This window comes from Miniopterus natalensis, chromosome 1 (genome assembly GCF_054644295.1).
Source record: "Miniopterus natalensis isolate mMinNat1 chromosome 1, mMinNat1.hap1, whole genome shotgun sequence".
Taxonomy (NCBI): Eukaryota; Metazoa; Chordata; class Mammalia; order Chiroptera; family Miniopteridae; genus Miniopterus; species Miniopterus natalensis.
The window spans coordinates 117,832,402-117,856,696 of record NC_142081.1 but is presented as its reverse complement, the minus strand read 5'-3'; the positions used below and the strand labels follow the sequence as shown (position 1 = coordinate 117,856,696).

Here is a 24,295-nt window from a genome sequence, read left to right as displayed (position 1 = left end):
TCCCGTGAGTGGATAACTGCATGGAAGAGCATGCTATTTCGGTGAACGTTCATTTAAATTGTTTAGCATCAAACGTACTAAAGAAATCTGACATAGCCGTGTGAATGTTCTTGCTCTGTCCTGTTAATGGTGAAGATGTTTCTGACCTGTAATTAAAATAAACTTGGTGAGTATCCCAGGCACAGCGCCATCGTGAAATGAGAATTTGTTTGCATAGGACTCTTCTTGTGTGATGGGTGTTTTCTCATGAAGAGCTCTTGGGCTCTATTAGGCGAAATCTGAGTTCCAGAGGAAGGATAGCCAGAGAGTAATATTAGTACTAGTATTATTGTATTTGGCTTGACTGAGATGTCTTCACTGCTGTGGGTAAATCCTTGAACATCTCATTAGAACTTGGCCCCAGAGGCCTCTGTAACCTGTGTACCTGCCTTTGTTCTTTACATGGACACAGGGTCCTCTCTGCTCAGTTGATGTTAACGAATGTGAGATTTACTCGGGAACCCCCTTCAGCTGCCAGAATGGAGCCACCTGTATCAATACAATAGGGAGTTACAGGTACCTTTTTATTTTTTTTCTCCCTTTCTGTATTTTTTTAATTAAATTTATTGGGGTGACATTGGTTAATAGGATCATAGGTTTCAGGTGTGGGTTTCTATGTTACAATATCTGTGTACTGCACTGTGTCCCCAAAGTCAAATCATCTTCTGTCACCATGTATTAGGCCCTCGTCACCCCCCATGCCCTCTTCTGCTATTTTTTTCTTTAAACAGCAAGCATTAATTTTTCACACTCATGGTTCGTAGATTGGCCACGATGGCTCTGCTTCAGTTTAGGTTTGGTCTGCATGTCTCGTTCTTGGGCTGGGGACTGAGAAACAACAGCTACCTGAGGAATGTCCTCATGGCAGAGGTCAAAGGCCTCAGAGGGTTGAGCAGAAGCATGTAAAGGCTCTTAAAGCTTTGAGTAAAAACTATCACTTTTGCATATTTAAAAAATATATTAGGATGTGTTTTTCAAGAACTAAAACATCCCGTAGTTTAGAGCATCCGGGATTAACTATCTGTATTAGCAGCAAAACTAGGTGCTCCATGGGGAAATATGTGTCTCTTATTTAAAGTACACATAACTGTTCACCTAGAACAAGAAAAGCTATATCCTCAACTCTCACCCCACAAAGAAAGCCTTTCTCCAGAGGCCCTGAGGAACTGGAAGAAGCTGCTGTGCTAGCATAGAGAGTAAGGATGGCATGGCACAAGATGAGGCTGTGGTTAGTAAGAGTCAGAGATTGAAGGAGCACCCACCTAAGAGGAGCAGGTGTGGATGAAAAAGGGGTTCCAGGGAAAGTAACCTCTCGGGGTGATTTGATCATAAATTCCTAACTGGGCAGGTCATGCTGGGCAGTGAGGCCTATAACTTCCCTAGTAAAAGGCTTGTCTTTGCCTTAAGCACAGCCTGTCCATTGTTTCTGTGCATCTAGGGTAACACACTTTTGAAAGGCCCCCTCGGTCTAAAGCTTGACCACTCTCAAAACAGTATATAACTTTATTCTATAATCCAGGTTTTGCCTTCCTTTCTCCCACCTTCTTGTAATCTTCCTTACGTTCTCTCCTTAATCTCAAACGAATAAAAGAAAGTGCAAACTGTTATTATTATGAACATTTTTCTCGGTCTGTTGAGATCTTGCTTCCAGGCATATCCTGGTTTGAATCAAATAAATTGTTATAAAAATTCCCCACAGGTTTGGAGATTCTTACGTCACCAAGGGCTACCCCGCTGTAGCAGTGAGCCACTGCTGTGCTCATGCAATAGATATAGTAAGGACGTCTTCATTCAAGTGCATTGCCACATGTTTCCCACAACAAGATCAGATTGAACTGAGGTGTTTTTTTTCAGATAGTTAACTCTCACTGCCTTTCTTCAGTTAGTGACAAGGCCCCTCGCCACATGCAGCTCCCATCTTCTCTTCTGACTGACCCTGTCAAGTGGCTTGTCTACAGCACTCCCCTGCTCAGCTCAGGCTCTGCCCTCACCAGGGAAACTTCCCTTCCCCTGCATCACAACACCTCCATGTTCCCGTCAAATTCTAGGAATACTGGCTGACATGCTATCTTTCTGGACAAACAAATCCAAAAATTTATGATAGATCAACATCAAACTTTCTTCTGTTTGAAAGTGGTTTCTTAAAATCACTTTCTAAAATATCTCTCAATATTATCTTTCCCCATATATTGGTTGGTCCCTTGTACTCTGTGATTATTAAAAGATAAAGAAATTGGTTTTGTCACTGCATGAACGGTCTTTCAGTGTTCTCGGGTTTAATCTCACCAGAGTGAAGAGCAATTATTTGCTCTTACTAGTGTGTCTGCTCTCTTGTCCTTCAATCCCCTCACAGTGATATTCATTCTGTTCTCTCCAGCGAAAATAAGTACAGAAATTTTGTTTTTTCTTTCCTGGTCACCTGTAAACACACTATTTTTTCAAAAAGCAGTCACAAATCTCTTTTTCATTTAATTGATTTTTTTGTTCTTTTGATCTGATCTTAAAAATGTTTTATTCCATCTAAGTTATAAGTTTAGCTCAATGAAACTCCTGATAGAAGAGTTGTCATTGTGTGAAACCAAAATTAACCACCTCTAACTTAAATTAAGTATTATGTTACTAAAGAGCTTTTGACCATCAGGATTTTATTTCTCATTTAAATGACCCTCCTCCATTCCTGCTTCTATGAACATTCAAGCTTGGGCCAGATCCAGAATGTGGGTCTAATCTTTCATTCTCTTAAAAGCTTTATCTCCTGATATATGTTTATGGGCATTTATCAAGGAGAATTGCTGCCTGTAGACATTAGTGGCAAATGTCCCGACTCCTAGCACTAATACTTTATTGCCTTCCTGATATCTAGGAATGTCTTGGAAATTAGATCTCACCCTGGCCTTCATTTATCGTCACTGTCTCCTGGGGTCTTGCAAGGCAACAGAACATCAAAGGTGTGCAAGTGGGATGAGATCCATAGCGAAGGCAAATTTATTTTATTCCACAGCACATTATGTCCCCACCAAAAACACCCACCCCTGCAAATAGAAAAGAAAGCCTTTAGCACAGCTATTTCCTGCGTGCCAGGGGCGAGGATTCTTTGTCCAGATACAAACGGGAGGGAGAATGCTAGAGATTTCTTTCTGCTGTGAGCTGCCTAAACAGTAAACAGCAGATTCAACTCTTAAGAGCAATGCTGAATTCTCTCTTGCACCCACCTCAAAAAGACAGCCCAGAGACGCACTGTGCTGCCTCTCGAAATGGTTCTGGTTTCTAATCTCTGCCCTTTATGGATTTGCCGGAGAATAGTAGAGAGAACATTTAAATCTAGTTTCTTCCTCTTGATATGGGGATAGTTTATGAAGCCTCACGAATTCCATTTGATTTTCTACAACATAAACTCAGGCACACGATAGAGACTTTTGAAGGAATAAAAGTACGTAGAAAAATGCGCCTGAGCATAAGATTAAATTCTTGCTTGTGGAGCCTGTGTCATGAAACAGCCATCACTTAGAGGCTTCCGTGAGTTCGATTAATTATGTGAGGTTAAATCCTCATTAGTCAGTAGCTTCTCCGAGGCTGGTAACCCCTTCGGGAAACTCTGGACATTTGCTAAAGTTAAACTTGAGGGGCTGTTGAATGATCTGGAGCTGCAGCAATGGGGTGAGCAGTTTTCTCAAGGGCTGGGGCGTCCTTCGCACTCTAACTCTGGGAGCCCGTTGACTTGGGGACAAAGGAGTCTTTATTTAAAGGGATTATAATTCCTACTTTGAAAGATAAAGCACTGTGCAACTGCTAATTAACTGACAGCCCTATTTCATAGGGAAGTTTCTGGTTAAAATTCTTTTTTAGGGTAATGAAATAGAGCAAGGAACACTCTCAGCTGTTTCAGCCTAGGAGGTCTTGCGACTCCAGGCCTTGCTGGGACTGCTCCGGGCACTCCCAGCTCATACTGCCCCACTTCCCGGTGCTGCTGTTGCCCCTTTGTTCTGAAGAATTGACTTTTTTAAAAAACTTATCATTATTGTTGAAAGTATTACAGGTGTCCCCCCCTTTTTTTTCTTCTTAGTGTTCTGCTTACTTTAGGTTAAGACCGCCCCTGGGGTGCGAGTGTGCCAGGCCTGGGTGGTGTGTGTATGTACTTCGGGCTCGGAGAAGTCTGTCTAGAAAAACGGTTGAGTCTGTTGTTTGTTTTCCTTTCTCCAGGAATACAAGGATCATTAGCATGTTTTATTTTCTTTATCTCCATTCTTATTACTGGTGGATTTTAAAACATGGAGAGTTTAAACCATGAAGATGGTCTGGTTTTAGCTCAGATAGTAGTTAGGTATTAAATTTATTACCTCTTTCAGTTAGTCGGTTGTGTTAACATTGAACCATGGACTCTAAAGCAAGTTAAATTATGACTATGAAGGCATATCTGCCCTCTTCCAATTGCCAAGCGTACTTGTAATGATTTTGAAGACTGAAAAGCCTAGTTTGTTTTACTGGAACCAAATCAGCAATAGAAGGTCATTACGAAAGTGACTTCTGCAGGGAGGTGTACAATTCATTACTCTTTTTCTTTAAAGGCCATGTCCAGATACTTTGAGAATGCATTTTACATGCAAACAGTTATGCTAAAAAGACATAAAAAGGGAAAGTCTTCAACTAACTTTACCTTTCTGGGTGTGGGAATGTGACCTGGAAAAACAATGGTGCAGGGGTAACATAGGCTTTGGTTTTAATCAGCTTCTACAAATTTACAAATTCTGTGGCCTTGGCCAGTGTGTGAGCCTCACCTGTAAAGTGGGACTATTGTGTTTGAGAATCACAGCAAGGGAGCCGATAGTGTAGCACAGGCCTCTTTCTCCCCACGTCTTTCTTATCACATTGTGTAAACTTAAATGAGAAGTGTACTTGGTAGGTGTGCGGAGGAGAGTTTAGGATTTAAATGAACTCATCTCCAGGTGATAACAGCGAGTGAGAAGGAGGAGAGAGATAAAGTGAGAGAATTCAACTGCAAGCCCACGAACCAGAATCTCCTCTCAAATCCCAAGTCATTGTCCAATAGTAAAGCCTTTAGTGATAAGATAAACATAATTTCCTGAGCACTTCCTACAGGCAAATGTCTTTAGATCCTAAGATGAAAATAGTATTTACAGATTGCACTATTATTTTATAAGAAATAGAAGCAGAGGGAGTTATTACATTGTCTGAGATAAACAGTTATAGGTCTGGTCAGTCAGGTCCCATGAGGTCAAGAATACTCAGGTCTTTCACACATGATAGACTCAGAAAGCTAGTGATAGTTGGTTTAAAGATGTAAAAAAGATTTTTGGCAGGTGGAGGTGGTGCTAAAATAAACTTTTATCAAGGGAGCCACCTGGATCAAATGCTCAAATATGTATATGAAATAGCCTGAAGTTCTATAATCTCTAAGAATCTAATTAAATTCTCCAAAAGAATAACCTTCATAAGGATGGGAGAGAGCAAAGGTAAGAGAATATGAGAGGGAGAGTATGGAAAGAGAGAGGAAAGGAAGACAAATAACTTTTGGTAGGAAATGAATAATGGAATTTCTTTTTAAGTTTAATCATCTATTACTATTAATCTATGACTTAATCTTAATGAGAAAGGCATCCCTGGGATGCTCAGAAATGTGATTTTTTTATTGGAAGAGCTTTTACACAATTATATATTGGTGTGGCAAATTGCATGGGATGTATGCAGACCAAAAAGGTATTCACTTATCTGAAATTCACATTTAACTGGGCATCCTGTAACTTTATGTGCCAGCTCTGGCAACACGTCACGTGGGTGCCCGAATGGTACCCACCGTATCCTTACTCTCCATCTCTGGCCACATTCATTGATACCTTCTTCATAGATCCCACTCGAAGGTGCCAGCCCAGCAATTGTTTCTGGGCTCCTCCATGGGCACGCCAAGTTCTGTGCCCCGCGTGTGACTCCTGATGCCTCTCAGAGAGCCAAACTCCCGTTTCCCACACTGTCAATCACATGCTTGTTTTCATCCATGGGCATCGGCTGAACTTGTGCCTCAATGGGTGTTGTTAAAAGAGCGTCTTTACTTGTAGAGTGGTGCCTTTTCCAGAACCCTCAGAAACAAGTTCACGGTTCATGGCCATGCAGCTCCTCCCTGTTCCTGGCCTCTGACCCTGAGCCTCAACAGTCGGTTTCCTCCAGGGGGTCCAACGCTGTCCAAACAGGGACCTCTGGGCCTGGCTCTCCACTCCATGCCCTGTGCTCAGATACATGGAAATAACATTGGGCTCGGTGACTCGTCTGCCCCTTCCACCTCCCCCAGTGCCGTTCTCACACCTTCCACGTTGCCTTGGAAGATGCAGTGCAGATATAAAGCTAACCCAGCAATGTTAAGAATTATACAAAGCTTAAAGAAAATTTCAAACAACTTTGCTTATTTGGTTATTGTCGAACTAAAATCTTGTAACAAAGCACCTATGGCCAGCTTGGGTATTATGTAATAATTACTTCTTGTGAGTTAAAATGTTGCTATGAAAGAAGTGTTACTAAGTCCAGTATATCTCGTGGATAGAAGAAGTATTGCCCTTTGTAATATAATAATAATTATCATGGATGTAGATACCGTATTGCTTGTGGGGCTATACAATCCTGGAGAACACTCGGGAAATTATCAGCTCCGTTAAGGTCACCTGGGCTTACCAGTGGGTCCACCAGGACAAATGATGAATGGACTTGCTGATCTTCTTAACCATCGGGATCAAACTCTTAGTTTACAGCTGTGGGACCTTTGAAAGATTTGATGACACGATAGCAGAAAAATTTATAGTGGCAGTCTTGCCCAGACAGTAAGTCCTGCCTCTCATACTAGTTGAGACGATGACATGTTTACTGATCGCACTGCTCAAAGCAGAGCAGAGGGGTTTCCTCCCAAGACTTCAGCCAGTAAATCTGGTTTGCTGGTTTATGCTTCCATGTGAACATCATTGACTTGAAATTGGAATTATTATTTTTTTATTGATGCTAAGAAACAGGCACTCACCCTGACACAAGCCCTGACATTGCACTCTTGTGTAACCAACAGTTGTCACTGCTCACCTGAGACGTATGGCCCACAGTGCGCATCCAAGTACGACGACTGTGAAGGGGGCTCCAAGGCTCTCTGTGTCCATGGCATCTGCGAGGATCAAGTCCGAGTACAGGCTGGAGAGGTGGGTCCTTTCAGACAGTGACTCCTTGGAGGGAGTCAGGGTCATTTGTCTGGCATCTGTGTGACTATGTGCAAGCATGGCCCTGTGAGGCTGCAGAGGAGAAGCCGCTGCAGGGCACAGGTGAGGAAGAAGATGAGGGTTGTCTGTAAATAAGCAGAAAACTGGATCCAGAAGTTCAGATGTCATTATATAAATGACTAAGGTTTTTATTATTCCCTCATGAATCTGTCTGTGAGATAAGACTTTCTCTTGGCCTTGTGAGTTTTCACAGTGACAAGACATGGAGACGCAAAAGGCCCAGTCTGGTCAGCCACATGCAGTTTTAAGGGGTCTGGATTTTTTTCCTGGTCCCTGTGACCGCTGCAGACTCTGTGAGCCCACTTCCCTGATGGCCCTGTGCTTGGGGTCCTGACAACCTTGACTCCTGACCCTCAAGGTCACCCAGTCCCTGCCGCCTGGCCTTGCATGAGACCTTCCGGTCTTTATTTTTAGTTCTATTTTTTCCTATTTACACGATGGAAAATGGTTCCCTTCCAGTGATGGTGGATGGGAGGGGAAGGAGAGACTTGCAAAAAGGAAACAAACAGAATTGATTTTCCAAGGTCTGTGCCTACATGGGTGTTTTTCCCTCTAAAAACATAGCCGGCTGAGTTGATTGACTTTAATTATATTGACCTGCAGTTCTGGATTGTTGTTGCTCTCTGCCTGGCATCTTTGGGGCAAATTATAGGTTTCCCTTACTCTGAAATAAAGATGTTTGTCTTTTTGCATGGTCTGGTCTAAATGCTTAATCCTATGGGAGGAAAAAGGGAAGCCACTCGATTGCCTTATGGAAATGGACGTTGAGGGATAAACAGTCGGGGGCTTGGTGAGATCCTTTCAGAGGCTGTCTTGCTCAATTTTCTTGGTTTTCTTTATTCACGCCCTTGCAGCCCAAGTACAGCTGCATCTGCGATGCTGGCTGGACATCCCCACCCAACAGCTCCGCCTGCACGCTGGACATAGACGAGTGCAGCCTCTGGCCGGCGCCTTGCTCAGCACTTGTGCGGTGTTTCAACACCCCAGGCTCCTTCTATTGCGGGGCCTGTCCCACAGGTACGTGGGCGCGTCTACGCCCAGCCAGAGGCACCGTGCCGGGTGCCGCCCACCAGCCAGGCAAGGTGCCAGAACCAGTCTCCCTCCACTGCCCCAGGATAAGGAGGCCCTTCTTAGGAGGCATCCCAGTCCAGTTTTAGGTCCTATTTCACTCACTCCCACTCCAGACCATCTCCCTGCTGTGACAGTTGAACAACAGGAGTGGGTGGTCTGTCCCAAGCTGTGCTAGAGTCAGACATCGGGGGCAGGGTTAGCCATGGTTTGTAGGTCAAGCATTTTATGTTGACATCAAACTGACTAGACTTGAGACCAAAAGACATGGGTTCTAGTTCCACCTTTTACACCAGCCAGATGTTTGTAAACTCGGGCAAATTGTTCGCCTCTTAGTGTCTCTGCTTGAGTCCAGCAGTTCTTGCCTGGGTGTGTCATTAGATCTGTGGCCTTGCTGTATAGGGATGTCCAGCTCCATCACAGACGCATAGGGACCAAATCTCCAGCGGAGGTCAAATGTGAAGTCATTGAAAACGTGACTCTGGACTCAGAGGGTGCCTGGGTGTGAGTCCCCACCTCATCCCTTATCACGGGGGAGGGGGTGTCATCATTACCCACTTAATGCACCTACTATGAACAAAGTACTGTGCTGGGTGCACTGGCAGGAATGAACCAGATCTCAGGGAGTTTACAAGGCTGTCTGCACTCCTTGGGTGTTTAGAAAGTGGAGCACAAAGACGATATAATAGCAGCTACTCTCTTATGGAGATGTCATTAAGGCACCGTGCTAGGCAATTTTTAATTCTCGCAGCTACAACAAAAACAAGAAATGTCAGCAATTCGTATTATTCCCATTTTAAAATATAAGAACTTGAGGCTTAGAGGAGGTAAATAACTTACCCAAGGTCATGTAGCTGATAAACAGCAACGTTCACACCCAGGTCTGCCTGGCTGGAGCCGGGCTGTGCTGCTGAGCACTGTTCTGATCCACCCAGGACCCGCCACCTACGCCTTTATTTAGTGGCTTTCCTTTCGGTTTCCTGAACTCATGTTTAGAGCTTGTAAAAGGCTTGAAACATTCTTGTAGTTTTGACCATTTGAATGATGAGTCATTAAACTTGTAATAATTGACTAAAACAGAAATGTTTAGAGTAAAACATTTTCACCTTCAGTCTCCGAAGGAGACCCCTATGGCTCCCAGTCTACCTTTCCTCTCACTCATACAGACACATGGACACATGTGCAAGTTTAAAATAATTATTTCTGCACATTGGGATCACATCCTGCATGTTATCCTAAAATTTTTATTTTCATTGATTTCCTTCTATATGTGTGTGCATGTTATTAAAAATAGTTTATAATATTCAATGGTATGGATGAGTCATAATACAGCAGCTGTGCCCTATTGACCATTGCCTATTTTTTTATACACTGGCACTTTTATCCGTGTAATAAATTTTAAGAAGTGGAATTGTTAGTCAAAAGGTATGTATTTTAAGGAATGCAACGAATGCTGCTAGATCTCTTTCCAAATAGGTTTTATTAATTTAACTTCTAACAGCATATAAGAGTAACCCAATTGCCCACCTCTTTGCCAGAACTTGATTCTAAAAATTTAAAACAATTTTTGCCAATCTGATAGCTGAGGGTATTTCATTTTAACCTGTAGTTCCTTATCACTAAGTAGGTTTTTATGTGTTTTTGACTATTTTCTTTTCTTCTTTATTGATTCATCTGTAGAGTTAACTTTTCAAATCTTCTTATTTTTCTAGGCTGGCAAGGAAATGGATATGATTGCCAAGATATCAATGAATGTGAGATAAATAATGGCGGTTGTTCTGTCGCTCCACCTGTTGAGTGTGTGAATACACCTGGATCTTCCCACTGTCAGGCCTGTCCACCAGGTACGACACTAAATTTCCTGACTCCATTACACACAAACTGTACATTTAAAAACGGGATCTTTTCCTCCATTTTAAATATGACTTCTATCCAAGGAGATAAACTGAACAGACTGGAAGGTTTTACTTAACTTACGGATTCAGGGCTTATTAGTACAGGGCTGTATTGTAAGAAAAAAATTAAAAGATTTTTGAATATCACAGGAAAACAACAGGCCTTTAAAAACTGTGGGAGAGCTTACTGAGATCATGCAGAACTTAAAAAGTTTCCTCCGAACCTATAGATCCATTGCTCTCACAAATGATTTATTGCTACGATGTGTACATGAGAGTTTTACATATAAAGTTTACTAAATAACAGTCATGTAATGCATGTTAGTTTTCCAATCTCAGATGGAAAGAAGTCATTACTGCTGTTCTCTAATCTATATTGAGTTACTATCCAGGAAGTTCAATGAGTTCTAAGGGATTAACTGAAACTCTGTATGTTTCATTAACGCAAAACAGCAGTACTTTGGACTTCTACAATAATTTAGCTCGAAGATCATCAAGTCACTGCAATTTAAAAATGTCAACTTTTTTAGCGTCAGCACTAAGCGTACCAGTAGTTTCATATATATTTTTAATTCTTATTTTGTAATCAGAAACAACCAAGAACATTGTTTCTGAGATCAGGTTCCTAATTCTTGTTGTCCTTTTTCTCAATGATGGGATTTTGTTTATGACACTTTACCTGTTCTGCTCGATGATAGAGGATCCCTGGTTGGCCTGGTTCATGGTATTTGATTCTCAGACTGGGAATCTTCTCCTTGAACATTCTTAACGTTGTTTGTCGTGCCCCTGCTCCTGCTGTGATCAGGGTACCAGGGCGATGGGCGAGTGTGCACACTCATAGACGTCTGCTCGGTCAACAACGGAGGCTGCCACCCACACGCGTCCTGCTCCTCCGCTCCAGGTAGCCGCTCATCTCTCCTCTGCTTTGGGGTATTTTAATACGACCTTATAAAACAAATCAGCTTCTTTACAATCAAAATCCTCTCCCCTCAAAATTCTTATTTTGATCTTCAAACCAAAAATTAATCCATGTTATAAAACTGTACATTGGGATTTTTTAAAAAATGCAGTGGACTGTGCTCTTTTATGATCTGTTCTAATTTAGCAATTAGTTTTCAAGGTAATTAAGTCAGCTTCTTAATTCATAATTGTATTTCAGCAAGCAGGAAGGAGAAAAGGAGGAAGGGGGGCATGGCCACCTCTTTTAAGGATTCTTTTATTTCTATGCCATTGGCCGGGACTGAGCCTGGTGGCTAACCTGGGCTGCAAGAGAGGCTGAGACATATAGTCTTTATTTTAGGTGCCCATACCCCTAATTAAAATCATGAATAAGGAAGGGAAAAATGGAGCTAGGGAGATAACCAACAGTGTCTGAAATGCTGTGTAAAAGAAGCTTCAACTCCTATAACTTTTAAAATATATATTGCTAAACTTTCAGAAATGTTGTGCCAATATATATACTCACCAACAAAAGTATGAAAATATACATTTACCCCAACCTTGACAACAATGAATACTATTGTTGTTTTTCATTGTAGCCAATTTTATAGGCAAAATTTGCCGTCCTGTTATTTTAATTTTGGCTAAATTAAAATTAAGTTTTTGATTACTGATAATTAATAATTAATGCTTTTCACATATTTACTGGCTATTGTTTTTATTTGTTCGTGTCCTTTGTTCATTGCTTATTGATTTGTAAAATTTCATTATGTACTGAGGACATTATTTCATTATCTGTGTTATATTTTACATGTATTTTTCCTGGCATGTTGTTTTAATTTTTTCATTTTGTGGTGGTATTTTTTATTTAGAAATTTAAAACTTTTATGTAGTCAAAATGGTAAATTCTAACGGATTTCTCCCATTAAAATTAGGCCGTCCCTACCAAACAAACCAAATATTCAAGTACATGTTCTTTTAAATTTTTAATTATTTTAAACATTAAGATCTTTGATCTTTTTAGGATTTACGTTTATCTATGGCATCAAATAAAGATCTAGCTTGATATTTTTGTCCCAATGGGTGGCTGTCCCCAATTCAATTGAATAATGTATCATATATTTTGCTATTTCAAAATACCACTTTTATATTTACTAACATCATATATATGCACATGTATAAAAGCACACACACACACACACACATTTATGGTTAATAACATGTTTATTAAATGATTAACGGCATACTAAAGTGGTTAAGAGCATGAATTCTAGAAAAACACTGCTGGGATTTTGACTTTTCCCTTGGCTCCACTATAGATCAGCTTTGTCTTCATCTGTAAGTGGGGATAATAATAGTACCTACTTGAGAGGATTAAGTTAGTCACTATATCGACGGTGCTTGCAACAGCCCAATCCTCAGATCATCCTAAGAATACTCGTTTCTGCTGTCAACCCCTCCAGGGTGAGAAACTCCCCTTTCCCTCAGAGCACCTCACGCTTGTGCACAGCTCAAGATCACACACAGATCAGTGTCATCCTATATAGAGCATAGAATACATATAATGCCTTCCTTATTTTAAAATTAAAAATAGAAAAATAAAGATTCTAGTGTATTCTCCTCCTACCTTGTCTTGCCTGCCCCAGGGGCCTGCAGACTTGACTTGGACGATTTCTTGTCTAGACAACGGAGCCTGAGTTTTGTTACTGGGTCTGAATCGAGGAGACCTGTATTCACAATTTCACTTTTATTTCTGAACAGGTTCCTTACCTCTCTGTACTTGTCTCCCGGGATATACTGGAAATGGTTTTGGCCCAAATGGATGTGTGCAACTCAGTAATATTTGCCTGAGTCGCCCCTGTTTAAACGGACAATGCACTGTGAGTCCTTTATTTTTCCTGAGGAGATTATACTTGAGAATAATTTTAGTTTCACATCTCTGCAATATGTTTTCTATGTCATTACTTTTAAGGTAATGATTAAGCTTAAGATAAGGAACTGCCAATAACTTTCAGACGAAATATAGGTAGTAACTGCAGTTACCAGGAAAAACCAATGAGTTAATTTTTTCTCTCAGTGATTTACAGAGTAGTAAAACAAAGCCTACAGTTTGATCCAGATAGATCCAACTTACACTTAGTGATCACCATTTAAAAGAATTAATATAAGTTAGGCCACTGGAAGGTGCTTGTGGCTCAATACCTGCTGCATACATCACGTAGCATCACTTTTCTTTATTATTTGGGTTGATTCGAGTTTATTGTCTATCGGTTTATTCTATAGCATTATGTTTTTCTTTCCTTAGGAAACAGTGTCCGGTTATCTTTGTAAGTGTGATTCAGGTTGGGCTGGTATCAACTGCACAGAAAACATCAACGAGTGTCTGAGCAACCCCTGTTTGAATGGGGGAACATGTGTGGATGGCATTAATGCCTTCAGTTGCGAATGCACACGTTTCTGGACTGGATTTCTCTGCCACATTCCCCAGCAAGGTATGCTCAGCATTTCTTATACCACAGATGCTCACAGCTTAAAATGATCACCATTTAATGAGTCCTAGTGTGGATTCTTCGACTGAACTTACTTACCTGTCTAATTGCTCAGATGCTTAGAACTAAGTGTTTCCTGACAGAAAATGTATAGAATTCACAAGGTAAATCTATATCTCAATTTAAACCTCAAGTACGGTTTCATCAAAGGAAAAATTTGCCCTTTGCATTATGTCCATTCTCAAAACAAAATATGCTACTGTATTGTAGTTTTCTAAGGGCGAGTTTTCTCTAAAGCAGCCACTAAATTTCCCTAGAACATTCCCCTTAATCACGTCACTCTTCTGCCCTAGAATATACTGGCTTCCCCATTGCCTGTTAAGTAAAGATTGGGAGTATCTTTCAATTATTCCCTATAACCAGGCCTCATCCTATCTGTCTAACTTTAGTTTTCATTAGTTCTCTAAAAACACTCTTCTCAAGACAAGCATCTTTTCTTACCATCTGACCCCATGTGCTGCCATGAATATCTCTGCCTTGTCTCTTTATTCCGGATAGTTCTCTCCCAAACTTCTCCAAATCTTCTTGGCCTCCCTTCCAAATGCATGTCACCGTATGGATGTCCCCTACAGCCTCTTATAACTTGTCCACTCCTCCCTTATTACTCCCGGCTCTGAATAGCACGTTTACCGAGGCTTTGCTCTGTCTTCAGGACGGTGCCAGAAATAAGAAAGCATAAAATACCATCTCCACACGCATCTGCTTGTCTTTCCGTTGAGGAGACAAGACTAGTACAAAATGGCAGAGAAGAGGCAAGAACTAAAGATAAAAAACTAAATTGTATGGGGTCGAGTCGAGTATCAGAGGTGGAGAGAAGGCGAGGCAGAGAACAGCCCAAGAGGCCAGGGGGGGTTCGTGGCGGAGGTGAGGGGACAAGAAATGGACTTGGAAGGAGAACTGGGATTTGGGTGGATGTCCGAGGAAAAGGGGATGGGGGAGAAAAGAAGAGTGGCAGGCCTTTAGTGTCTGATGTGAATTACTCAGGCTTCTCTCAGTGTTTCATCAGCAGGTCTAGAGCTGCTTAGACTCTTCCCCCACGGAGTCTCCCAAAATCACAGTCCCTCTTCTGTCCCTTCGCAGTGTGTGGAGGGTCCCTCTCGGGGCTGAACGGGAGCTTCAGCTATAAGAGCCCTGAGGCTGGTTATGTTCATGACGTTAACTGCTTCTGGGTCGTCCGAACTGAAGAGAGAAAGGTAAATGTGGTGTCTCCTGTCCAACATAGGTTTCATTTACGTAGATGCATATGGAATATGCATGGAATATACAGCGATAATTTATCAATCATATATTGAGGATTCACGAAATGTCAGGCTTTGGGCTAGGCAATTTAAGTACCTTTCTCTAACCTTACAGTAACTCTGTGAAAATAAGGAATAGTATCCTCATTTTTATAGATGAGATAATGGAAACTAAGAGAAGCTAACTAATATTTTTTAAAACACCCCTTAGCTGGTAATTGGACTAGCTGGATTGCAGTCAGGTTTGTGGGTTTCCAAAGTCCATGCTTTGTCCAGGATGGATGATTCTTCACATGGCTGGCCAGCTGCAAGTTAGTGATTCGTAAAGGCCTGTCCTTTTTCTTTTTTTAAAAATATATCTTTATTGATTTCATGGAGAAGGAGAGAGAGAGATAGAAACATCAATGATAAGAGAGTCATTGATCGAGCCCGCAACCCGGGCATGTGCCCTGACCGGGAATCGAACCCCGATCGCCTGGATGCCAGGTCAATGCTCAACCGCTGAGCCATACCCGGCCGGGCTGTGAAGGCCTGTTCTTACTGAGACTGGAGCGTTTGAAGATGGTCACTCAGTAATGTTGATTATTATATAAAAATGGAAACTGTTAAGATGATTTTATCAGTGTCTCCTCAAAGCATGTGCCAGTGTTTGGTGCTAATTGTTCCACAGATTATAACATTGTATTATAACTCTCATAACTCCAAAAGAATGATCTATATAGCCTCATTTTGCACATAAAGAAATGGAGCCTAGAGGAGCTGAGAAAGTGGTCCAGGGGCATGTGGTTTATAAGTGGCATGCAGCCCCTTGAACCCAGGCCATTCAATGACAATGAATCTGAACCTGAACCGCTACAAGAACAATCTTCAACTTCAGATCTGAACCTGAAAATTTAGTGCTTTTATTCCCAATATTTATTATTCAGTTTTTCCAAATATCTATTTTTCAACCAGTTCTTTGGCTCATTGAAATAATGTACTTCTGAACAGATGAGGTTTTCCCTTAAAATCCTATAAGCTTTTCCAGCAATATTGCAGAAGTCATTGTACAAGGTCAGAAAACGTTTTTTTCTCTTGAGGAGGGTGGACTCTGTGGGGCCTGGTAACCCACAATAGAATAAATTTCAAAATCAGTTTCCCAGTGAGTATGTGATATGAATTTCCTTCCTTCCATTTAGTTTTCATGAATTCTATTTCCTGACATTGAAAAGAATTTTCTTTCAAAAAAAATTATTTTGTGAAAATTTTTGATACTTTTATTATCAATTTGTAAGAAAATGTATGCTGTTTTCTTGATTATTGGGATTCTATATCTTTTTGCCTCCCAACACAATTTACATAAAATAGTGGAAAATTACATACAAATCATGAACATTTGTTTTATTTTTATTGAAGTTGCTTCAAGGGCAAACATGATTTAATGTTGGGTAACAGATCTTAAAAATACCTTAGCATAGAATTTCAAAAATATCCTGATATCCTCTCTCACTATTTGAATGCTGTTGTGGTTTTAGATCATAAAGGAAATTAGATTCCACAGCCTTCTTTTGGTTGCTTGACTGTTTTAAATGAGGTTGTCAGTAAGTAATATTTTATATATAATTAGCTCTATTACTATATTTTCCTGTATATTCTAACATTTTAACTTGGAGACACACGTTTGTGTTTATTGTCTCCTACTTGTGTGCTCAGAACTCTTCATATTACCTTTGCCCATTCTCTGCGCTCATGATGTGCACCCACTGAAGACTTGCAGACTTTACACATGCCCACCCCATGCCTGCTCAGTCTACACCCGCCGTGTCAGGCTGGGCTGGGCGTCGGTACCTTGTTGAAAGGTTCAGAGACCCACAAGGAGTCGGCATCTCTGGGGTCAGTGATGAGCATCGGTGTGTGAGCTACAGGTTATTTGGGTGATCAAGGTACAGATTCTTGTGAATGGTGATATTAGTTAAATTGAATTCAAGGTGGATTTCTCAAATACCTAATGTATTTTACTGATGCATTTGTTCAATGGACTTAATAGTTGAATGAAACCTAGGTAAATCTATTTCGTTTACCCATTGAATAACAACTTCAGGAATATAAAGTTTCGGTTATGCTAGATAAATAAATTCTAGAGATCTGCTGTACAGCATGGTGCCTATGGTTAACAATACGGTATTTTGTACCTCAAAATTTGTTAAAAGGATAGATTATGCTTTTACCATAAAAAGGAGAGAGGGAGAAAGGGAGGTAGAGGGAGAGAGAGAGAGAAGGAAACTCTGGGAGGTGTTGGATATGTTTATTACATTGATTGTTGTGATGGTATCACAGGTACTTACATTATGAATTTTACAGATTAAATATGTGCAGTTCTTTGGGTATCAATTATACTTCAATAAAGCTGTAAAATCTATTTAACATTAAGATTTTTGGCATAGTTGGTTACATATCTGGGGGAAAAATAGACAGGACTTTACCTTACACTAAAGGAAAAAAAAAAAGATTTTTGATATATGTTGATATTAGTTGAAGTGTAGGCCGTTTTTAACACAAGTCATTTAACAAGTAGAATTTTCATATGTATTTGTGGATAATTAGGAAATTTTAGATCTATCTCTTAAAAATGACACTATAAGTGTTTCCTAATTAGTGGGAGACATATTTAGAGTTAATGTGGGAATGGAAATAATATCTTGTGACCTTTATATTTTTAGGTGCTGCGTATCACCTTCACTTTTTTCCAGTTAGAATCAGTGAACAATTGTCCACATGAGTTTCTTCAGATTCATGACGGAGATTCCTCTGCAGCATTTCAACTGGGCAGATTCTGTGGCCCCAGCACCCCTCCTGAACTCCTCAGCAGCGACAACGCTCTCTATTTTCATTTCTACTCTGAACACTTAAGAAGCGAGAGAGGCTTTACAGTAAGATGGGAAACACAGCAGCCAGGTAAGTGTAAACGTGGAGGAAAATAAAACAAAATCTTGAGGTTCCTAAAGTTTTTTGATCAATATTTACCCTTTTGGATACATTAGATATTTGGAGATCCAGTGTTATATAATATTTTTATAATTATGTGTATATCAAGTGAATCTACAATGAATTTGTATTTGATTTTTGTGTTCAGAGATAATAAAATGTGGATAAAGTGGAAGAGATTAAAAACACGAGTCTTAATGGGTCCCTTAAGAAATTACTGAACAGCATTTTTATAAGCTCAGCTAATAGATTACTGCAGGGATGTTACTGAGGACACTGACCACTCCTTTTCTAAGTATTCCTCATCTTAATGACTATTTGGTAATTTTTTGGTGTATTTTTGTTTTGGTGGTTTATATTTTTTAAAAATTTACTATGAAATTTTTAAACATATAAAAATAGGGAGAAAAAAAAAACAGTATACCAAAACTCCAATTCATTTATCAATAAATCTGTGGAACTATTTCTGGAATTTCTCTCTTTTTTTTTCCTGTTGGTCTGTTTATCTATCTTGTACCACATTGGCTTAATTACTGAAGCTTGAAGCCTGGTTGTGTAAATCCTCTAACTTTGTTCCTTTAAAATGAGCTAGGTTCTTTACATTTCCATATAAATGTTCGCATCAACTTGTTAATTTCTCCCAACAATCTGCTGGGATTTTGTTGGCATTTCATTGAATCTGTCATCATTTTGGAAAGAAATGACTTCTTAAAAATTCAGACCCTATCAATTCATGAACTTGGACTATATATTTATTTAGTTCTCTCTTAATTTGCCTTAGCAATGTTTTATGATTTCAGTGTTTACTTATTTCACATCTTTTGTTATTTTTTCTAGGTATTTGATATTTTATGGTATGTTAAATGATATTATTTTTCTAAGATTTCATTTTCTATTTGTGGTTGGTATATTTTTATCTTCCTTATTATGAATGAGGCTGAACATCTTTTCAAATGTGTTTTAAAGAGCATTTAAATTTTTCAGTGAACTCTGTTTATATCTCTGTTTTTGTAGAAGTTCTTCATATATTAGGAATAGTAATTCCTTGTATTATATATTGTATTTTTCCCAGTTTTCCATTAACATTTCACTTTGCTTATGGTATTTTAATTTTTTTTACCCATATGATAGTTTTTTAGGTACTAAGTTTTGGAAAAGTCTATTCCTCTGAGCAACAGATGTTTTCTCATTAGAAATAGTGAGAATCATGTAACTAATTTGTTCCACTTTTTGCCTTGGAAGCAAAATTTTTGTCTGAATAACCTGCATACCTATGTAAATCTCATATCTTGCATATCTCAAGTATCATCTTATTTTATTTTTTTCTAAGTTATATTTATAACAGTCTAGATTTTTATTTAGTGTTTTTATTTTTTTATTTTGCAGCAGCACTTCTCATAAGCCACCACAGGTTTTCTGTCAAATAAATGTGGGTATTAATAAAGAACATATTCTTCCAGTCATTAATAAGCAATTTACTGGGCTGGTGGGGTTTAATACAGATAGCAGTGAAGTGAAAACCTGGCCCAGTCCTTCACTCGTCCATCCCTGGGCAAGTGGCTCAACCACTGTAGACATTTGAATTTCCTCACTTATAAAATGAATAGTTTAACTATATCATAATGCTAATAAACCTCAAATGAAAATTATGTAGTGCTTAACTATTCTAACATATAAAACTATGTAGTGCTTAACTATTCTAACGTATAAAATGATCTCGTTTGTAGAAAGACATAGGGACTGACAGAATTTCCAGAATTTAAAGAGTTAATGTACAGATGGGTCTCCCTCAAAACAGTGAGAACAGTGAATCTATCATCCTATTATTTGTCCCTCAAAAAGTTCAGCACTGTCTTATTTTTATTTTAAATTTATCTTTATTGTTGAAAGTATTACAGATGTCCCCCTTTTTCCCTTATTGATTCTCTTCACCCCTCATCCACTCCCCGCCCAGGCCTTCCCCATACCAATGTCTGTGTCCATGGGTTATGCATATAAGCATACAAGTTTTTTGATTAATCTCTCCCCACCCACTCCCTTACCCCCGCCTTCCCTCTGAGATCCCTCAGTCTGTTCCATGCTTCTGTGTCTCTGTATCTATTTTGTTCATCAGTTTATTTTGTTTATTATATTCCACATATGAGTGTGATCATGTAATGATCTTTCTCTGTGCTTTAAATCATATAACCACATGATGGCCGGTAAGTGTAAAGCTCAATGCATGGGTGATTTATTTATTTATCAATCAGTATTTCCAGGTCTATAACTTTATCAAGCTGGAAAACGGAAAGTCTTGTTTCATTTATGGGGTGTAACCAAAACTACACATAGTTACTGAACTGAAGCTGGGCTTCCCACGGCTATGATAATTCTCCATGAATTATAACTTGTACACTAATGTAGTTATCTTTTCTCCTTATTTAGAGTGTGGAGGTATACTGACTGGTACCTATGGTTCTATTATGTCCCCGGGATATCCTGGAAACTATCCCCCAGGAAGAGATTGTGTCTGGAGAGTTATAACCAGTCCCGGCCTTCAGATAACATTTACTTTTGGGACCTTGAGCCTGGAGCAGCATGATGATTGCAGCAAAGATTATCTAGAGGTAACCAATTGTGTTTAGATAGAATTTACTATGATATGATTAGAACTCAGGGAACTAAGGCGTGGTGACACTCGTGGATGACCACAATTTGTTAGCAATAGTTGGATGTATTCTTCAATAGGCAGCCAATGTCTAAATCTTGCTAAATTCTTATTCTTGATTGTGCCAGATTGCTTCTTCTTCTGATTCCCACCTGAATCTGTAAAGAGATTGCCTTGCTTGTCTCTGTCATTTCCTAGAAGCCCATTGCCCCTAGGAACAGCAGAATTAATGAAATCATCACTAAGTGATGGCTATCTTCTCCAATGCAGATTCAAATTTTCAGTTGTTTGTGGTAAACCTCGAAGGTATTTCACAAATTGACCACAGTGTTCCATGAAGAAAATTAATAGCAATTGTGTTGAAATGAATTGATAAAGGATGAGCCTTGTTGGAACGTATTGAATAATTGTCATTGGCAAGAGTGGAGTCAGCCTGTGTCCTTCCTGCTTACCATTAGTAAAAGATTAATATATATAAAAGAAAAAACTGTTATAGTCAAATGCCATATGCTTATAGATATATAAAAATATGTGCTCTCCACTGCAGACTGAAAGGTCCTTGAGAAGATTCAGTTGTTTTGTTGTTCTTGTCTTTTCACCATATATCCCAGTACCCCTTGCAGCAGTGATACAAGACAATATGCTTTTCCAAGTCCATTGCAGAAAAATGTAAAGCTGTGGAATTATTCACACAGGGTAGAAGGGCGTGGGTGTCAAACAGGGGGCTCCACAGGTTAACGCCATTAATTTGAATCCTTTGGGAATGACTGGAACATCTACCTCTCCCTGGAAAATTTCACCAAGGTAATCTTTTGCATGTTGACATTAAAGTGAACTTTTTTGAAATTAATTTTCAATAAATTCCATCAAATTAAAATTGGAAGCATTTTTTCACTTCTGCATGTTTACTCAGATACACATATAGTATAATAGAAAGTATCGATTACTCTGACAGAATTTAAATGCCTCTCATTTCTCAACAAGCTGTGTTTTGAAGAGTAAGTTAAATACAGGAATAAAGTAATGCTGCCCTATAACTTTGCAGACAATAGTAAAAGTAATCTGAATGGACAAAATTGGTCCTTTGTTGCCTTGGTGTTCTATGTAGTACAGAATTTGCAATTACAACTCAATTATAGAGAAGTTAACATGATATTTATAGATTAAAAACCAATAGTTAAAACACTATTTGATTTCTAAGGTCACATAGTCATTGTTGTGGTATTTAATTACTATTAAAGTTGCACTTTTTAAATTTCACTAATCCATCTTTCTGTTGAGTGTAATCTGATTTCACTTCCTTTCCACCTCTGATCTTCCCAGGTACCTGGTCCAAGCTGTGAATTGATTGATGTCACTGGCATTCCGTCTCCTGTTTTCTTTGCATATATTCATTTTCTCCTTCTAAATTACTAGGGTCTCATCATTTCCAAAAACAATAGCTGGGGAGAAAACCTCAGAAAGAAAACACTGGGGTTGGTAACATCAAGAGAAAAATTCAAAGTATATGTCCAACCTCTGAATTGAAATTGAGACAGAAGATAAGGCATCAGAGACGATGGGAGTAGGAGACTACCCTTTACTGAGCCCCGAGCTTGTGTCAGATATATTTGTGAATGGAAAACCCCCCAGAGTGATTACTTTTAAATGATGGGTTTTCTGAAATTAATGTACAAAATCATTCTGTTTGTTAAAATGTGACCATTAGAGCTTTAAGATCTGACCATTAGAACATTTAGTTTTGTTGTTGTTTTAGATCCGAGATGGTCCTTTGAGCCAGGATCCTGTTCTTGGGAAATTCTGCTCCACTCTGTCTGTCCCGCCGCTCCACACGACAGGTCCCTTTGCCAGAGTTCATTTTCACTCAGACAGCCAGGTGAATGGCCAAGGCTTCCATATCACCTACTTAACATCACCTGGTAAGTAACCTGATAATTGGGAACTTAATGTGAATGTGAACATTTCTGTCATAGTTCCAGGTTTTTTCTTTATCTTCTCAACTTTCTATTATTAATGCTACAATACCCCTCTATTCCTAAATTATGGGATGCATATATTGGTAACTATGTGTGAGGCACCTAAAATTAAATAATTTACACTTTAATTCCCTAGCTATTATTCAGTGTTTCGTTGTGAGAGATGTTGTTCGTGAGAGAAATGCGGTCTATCTTGAAATAGGACAGGTTTTATGCCTAGTATGCCTTTCATTTGCATTGATGCCTTAAAACAAAGCAACAAGCCAATGAAAAACAATGAAACGGCCTCTGATTTTTATTTTAGGGCTGTAGAGAACTTTGTTCTTAACCTACATCATTGTGCCTTGATGAGAAGTCACAAGAAAAACATTGTTTAGGTCTCGATATCAGGAAACTAGCATCTTTTTGTTGTTGTTAATCCTCACTAGAGGATATGTTTTCCACTGATTTTCTAGAGAGAGTGGAAGGGAGGGAAGGAGGAACAGAGAGAGAGAGAGAGAGAGAGGCATCAATGTGAGAGAAACACATCAATTGGTTGCCTCCCACAAGCGCCCCTACCCGGGCCTGGGATGGAAGCTGCAACCCAGCCACACGCCCTTGATCTGGAATTGAACCCTCGATCCTTCAGCGTGAGAGCTGATGCTCCAACCACTGAGCCACACCGGCCAGGGCTAACAATGAACATCTTTTTACTGGTCCCCCTTCTCTATTTACTGCGTCCTCAGGCTGAGTCTGCAGCTGTCCATACCTGATTTCTGTGCATATCAACTTTCCCCTGACCACATGCTGCTGTTCTGTTCCTTTAACCTGATTCATTTTTCTAGTTATATATTTTATGTTGTCTCATGCATTTTATAAACTGCCTCAGATCTTTTTGGAATGGAGGAGATTATAAAATGCATTTAAAAAGAAATTTGTAGAAGAGAATGTTAGGCTGGAATTTAGATCACACATCTCTACATGTATTTCTTTAGGCCCCACAAGGTCGTCCCACAAGCACATGTCAAACTGGAAATTGTATAATCAGATGAGGGATATAAGTATATAAACCTGTACAGGGTGAATAAAGCGGGTGCATGATTGCCTGTGTGTGTATAAGTTTTTGCAAGTTGCCCCCAAAGCCGGGGAGCCGGAGGAATAGCCATCCACGTGACCTTTCCCTTCTCCCTTCTCCCTTCTCTTCAGCGGATCCGCCCTGTGGAGGGAACTTCACAGACCCAGAGGGTGAGCTCTCCCTTGCCTTGTCGGGGCCTTTCCCTCACAGCAAACATTGCATCTATATCATCAAGCAGCCCCTGGAAGAGCAAATACAGCTCAACTTCACCCACGTGGAGCTGGAAGGCCAGAGCGGCTGTTCTCCGAGTTACATCGAGGTAACTTTTACTACTTGGCGGCCCTTAGATGATGCTTTTCAATATTTTTACATTCTGTAGAGCTGTGGTGTTCAAATGGCTGTTGGGCCAGCAGCATCCAGATGACCTGGATGCTAGGAAAGCAATTTTATGCCCTATTTCAGACAGACTGAGTCAGAACCTCGAGGGGCAGGCCCGCCATCTGCCTTTTAGCAGGCCTTCCATGGAATTCCATGCAGGCTAGATCTGAGAACAACTGCTCTAGAGAGTATGGGAGGATTTGCCAGAAACAGATCTATGGATGGTAAAACAGGAGATTGGTGATGGGATGGCAAAGGGTAAAAATGAAAGCTGAGACTAGAA

At 39.8% G+C, this 24,295-nt stretch overlaps 1 protein-coding gene across 1 annotated transcript in view; it reads left to right on the top strand.

Moving 5' to 3' along the window:
• Positions 1 to 24,295, top strand: part of CUBN (cubilin) — a 256,784-nt gene that overhangs the window by 4,812 nt on the left and 227,677 nt on the right. Inside the window, exons 6-17 of the mRNA XM_016213239.2 lie at positions 452 to 555; positions 7,100 to 7,226; positions 8,159 to 8,321; positions 10,085 to 10,216; positions 11,073 to 11,168; positions 12,968 to 13,086; positions 13,512 to 13,698; positions 14,836 to 14,948; positions 17,693 to 17,927; positions 20,382 to 20,563; positions 22,361 to 22,523; positions 23,766 to 23,953. Coding sequence (XP_016068725.2) covers positions 452 to 555; positions 7,100 to 7,226; positions 8,159 to 8,321; positions 10,085 to 10,216; positions 11,073 to 11,168; positions 12,968 to 13,086; positions 13,512 to 13,698; positions 14,836 to 14,948; positions 17,693 to 17,927; positions 20,382 to 20,563; positions 22,361 to 22,523; positions 23,766 to 23,953 — 1,809 coding nt within the window. The remainder of the gene's footprint in view (positions 1 to 451; positions 556 to 7,099; positions 7,227 to 8,158; positions 8,322 to 10,084; positions 10,217 to 11,072; positions 11,169 to 12,967; positions 13,087 to 13,511; positions 13,699 to 14,835; positions 14,949 to 17,692; positions 17,928 to 20,381; positions 20,564 to 22,360; positions 22,524 to 23,765; positions 23,954 to 24,295) is intronic.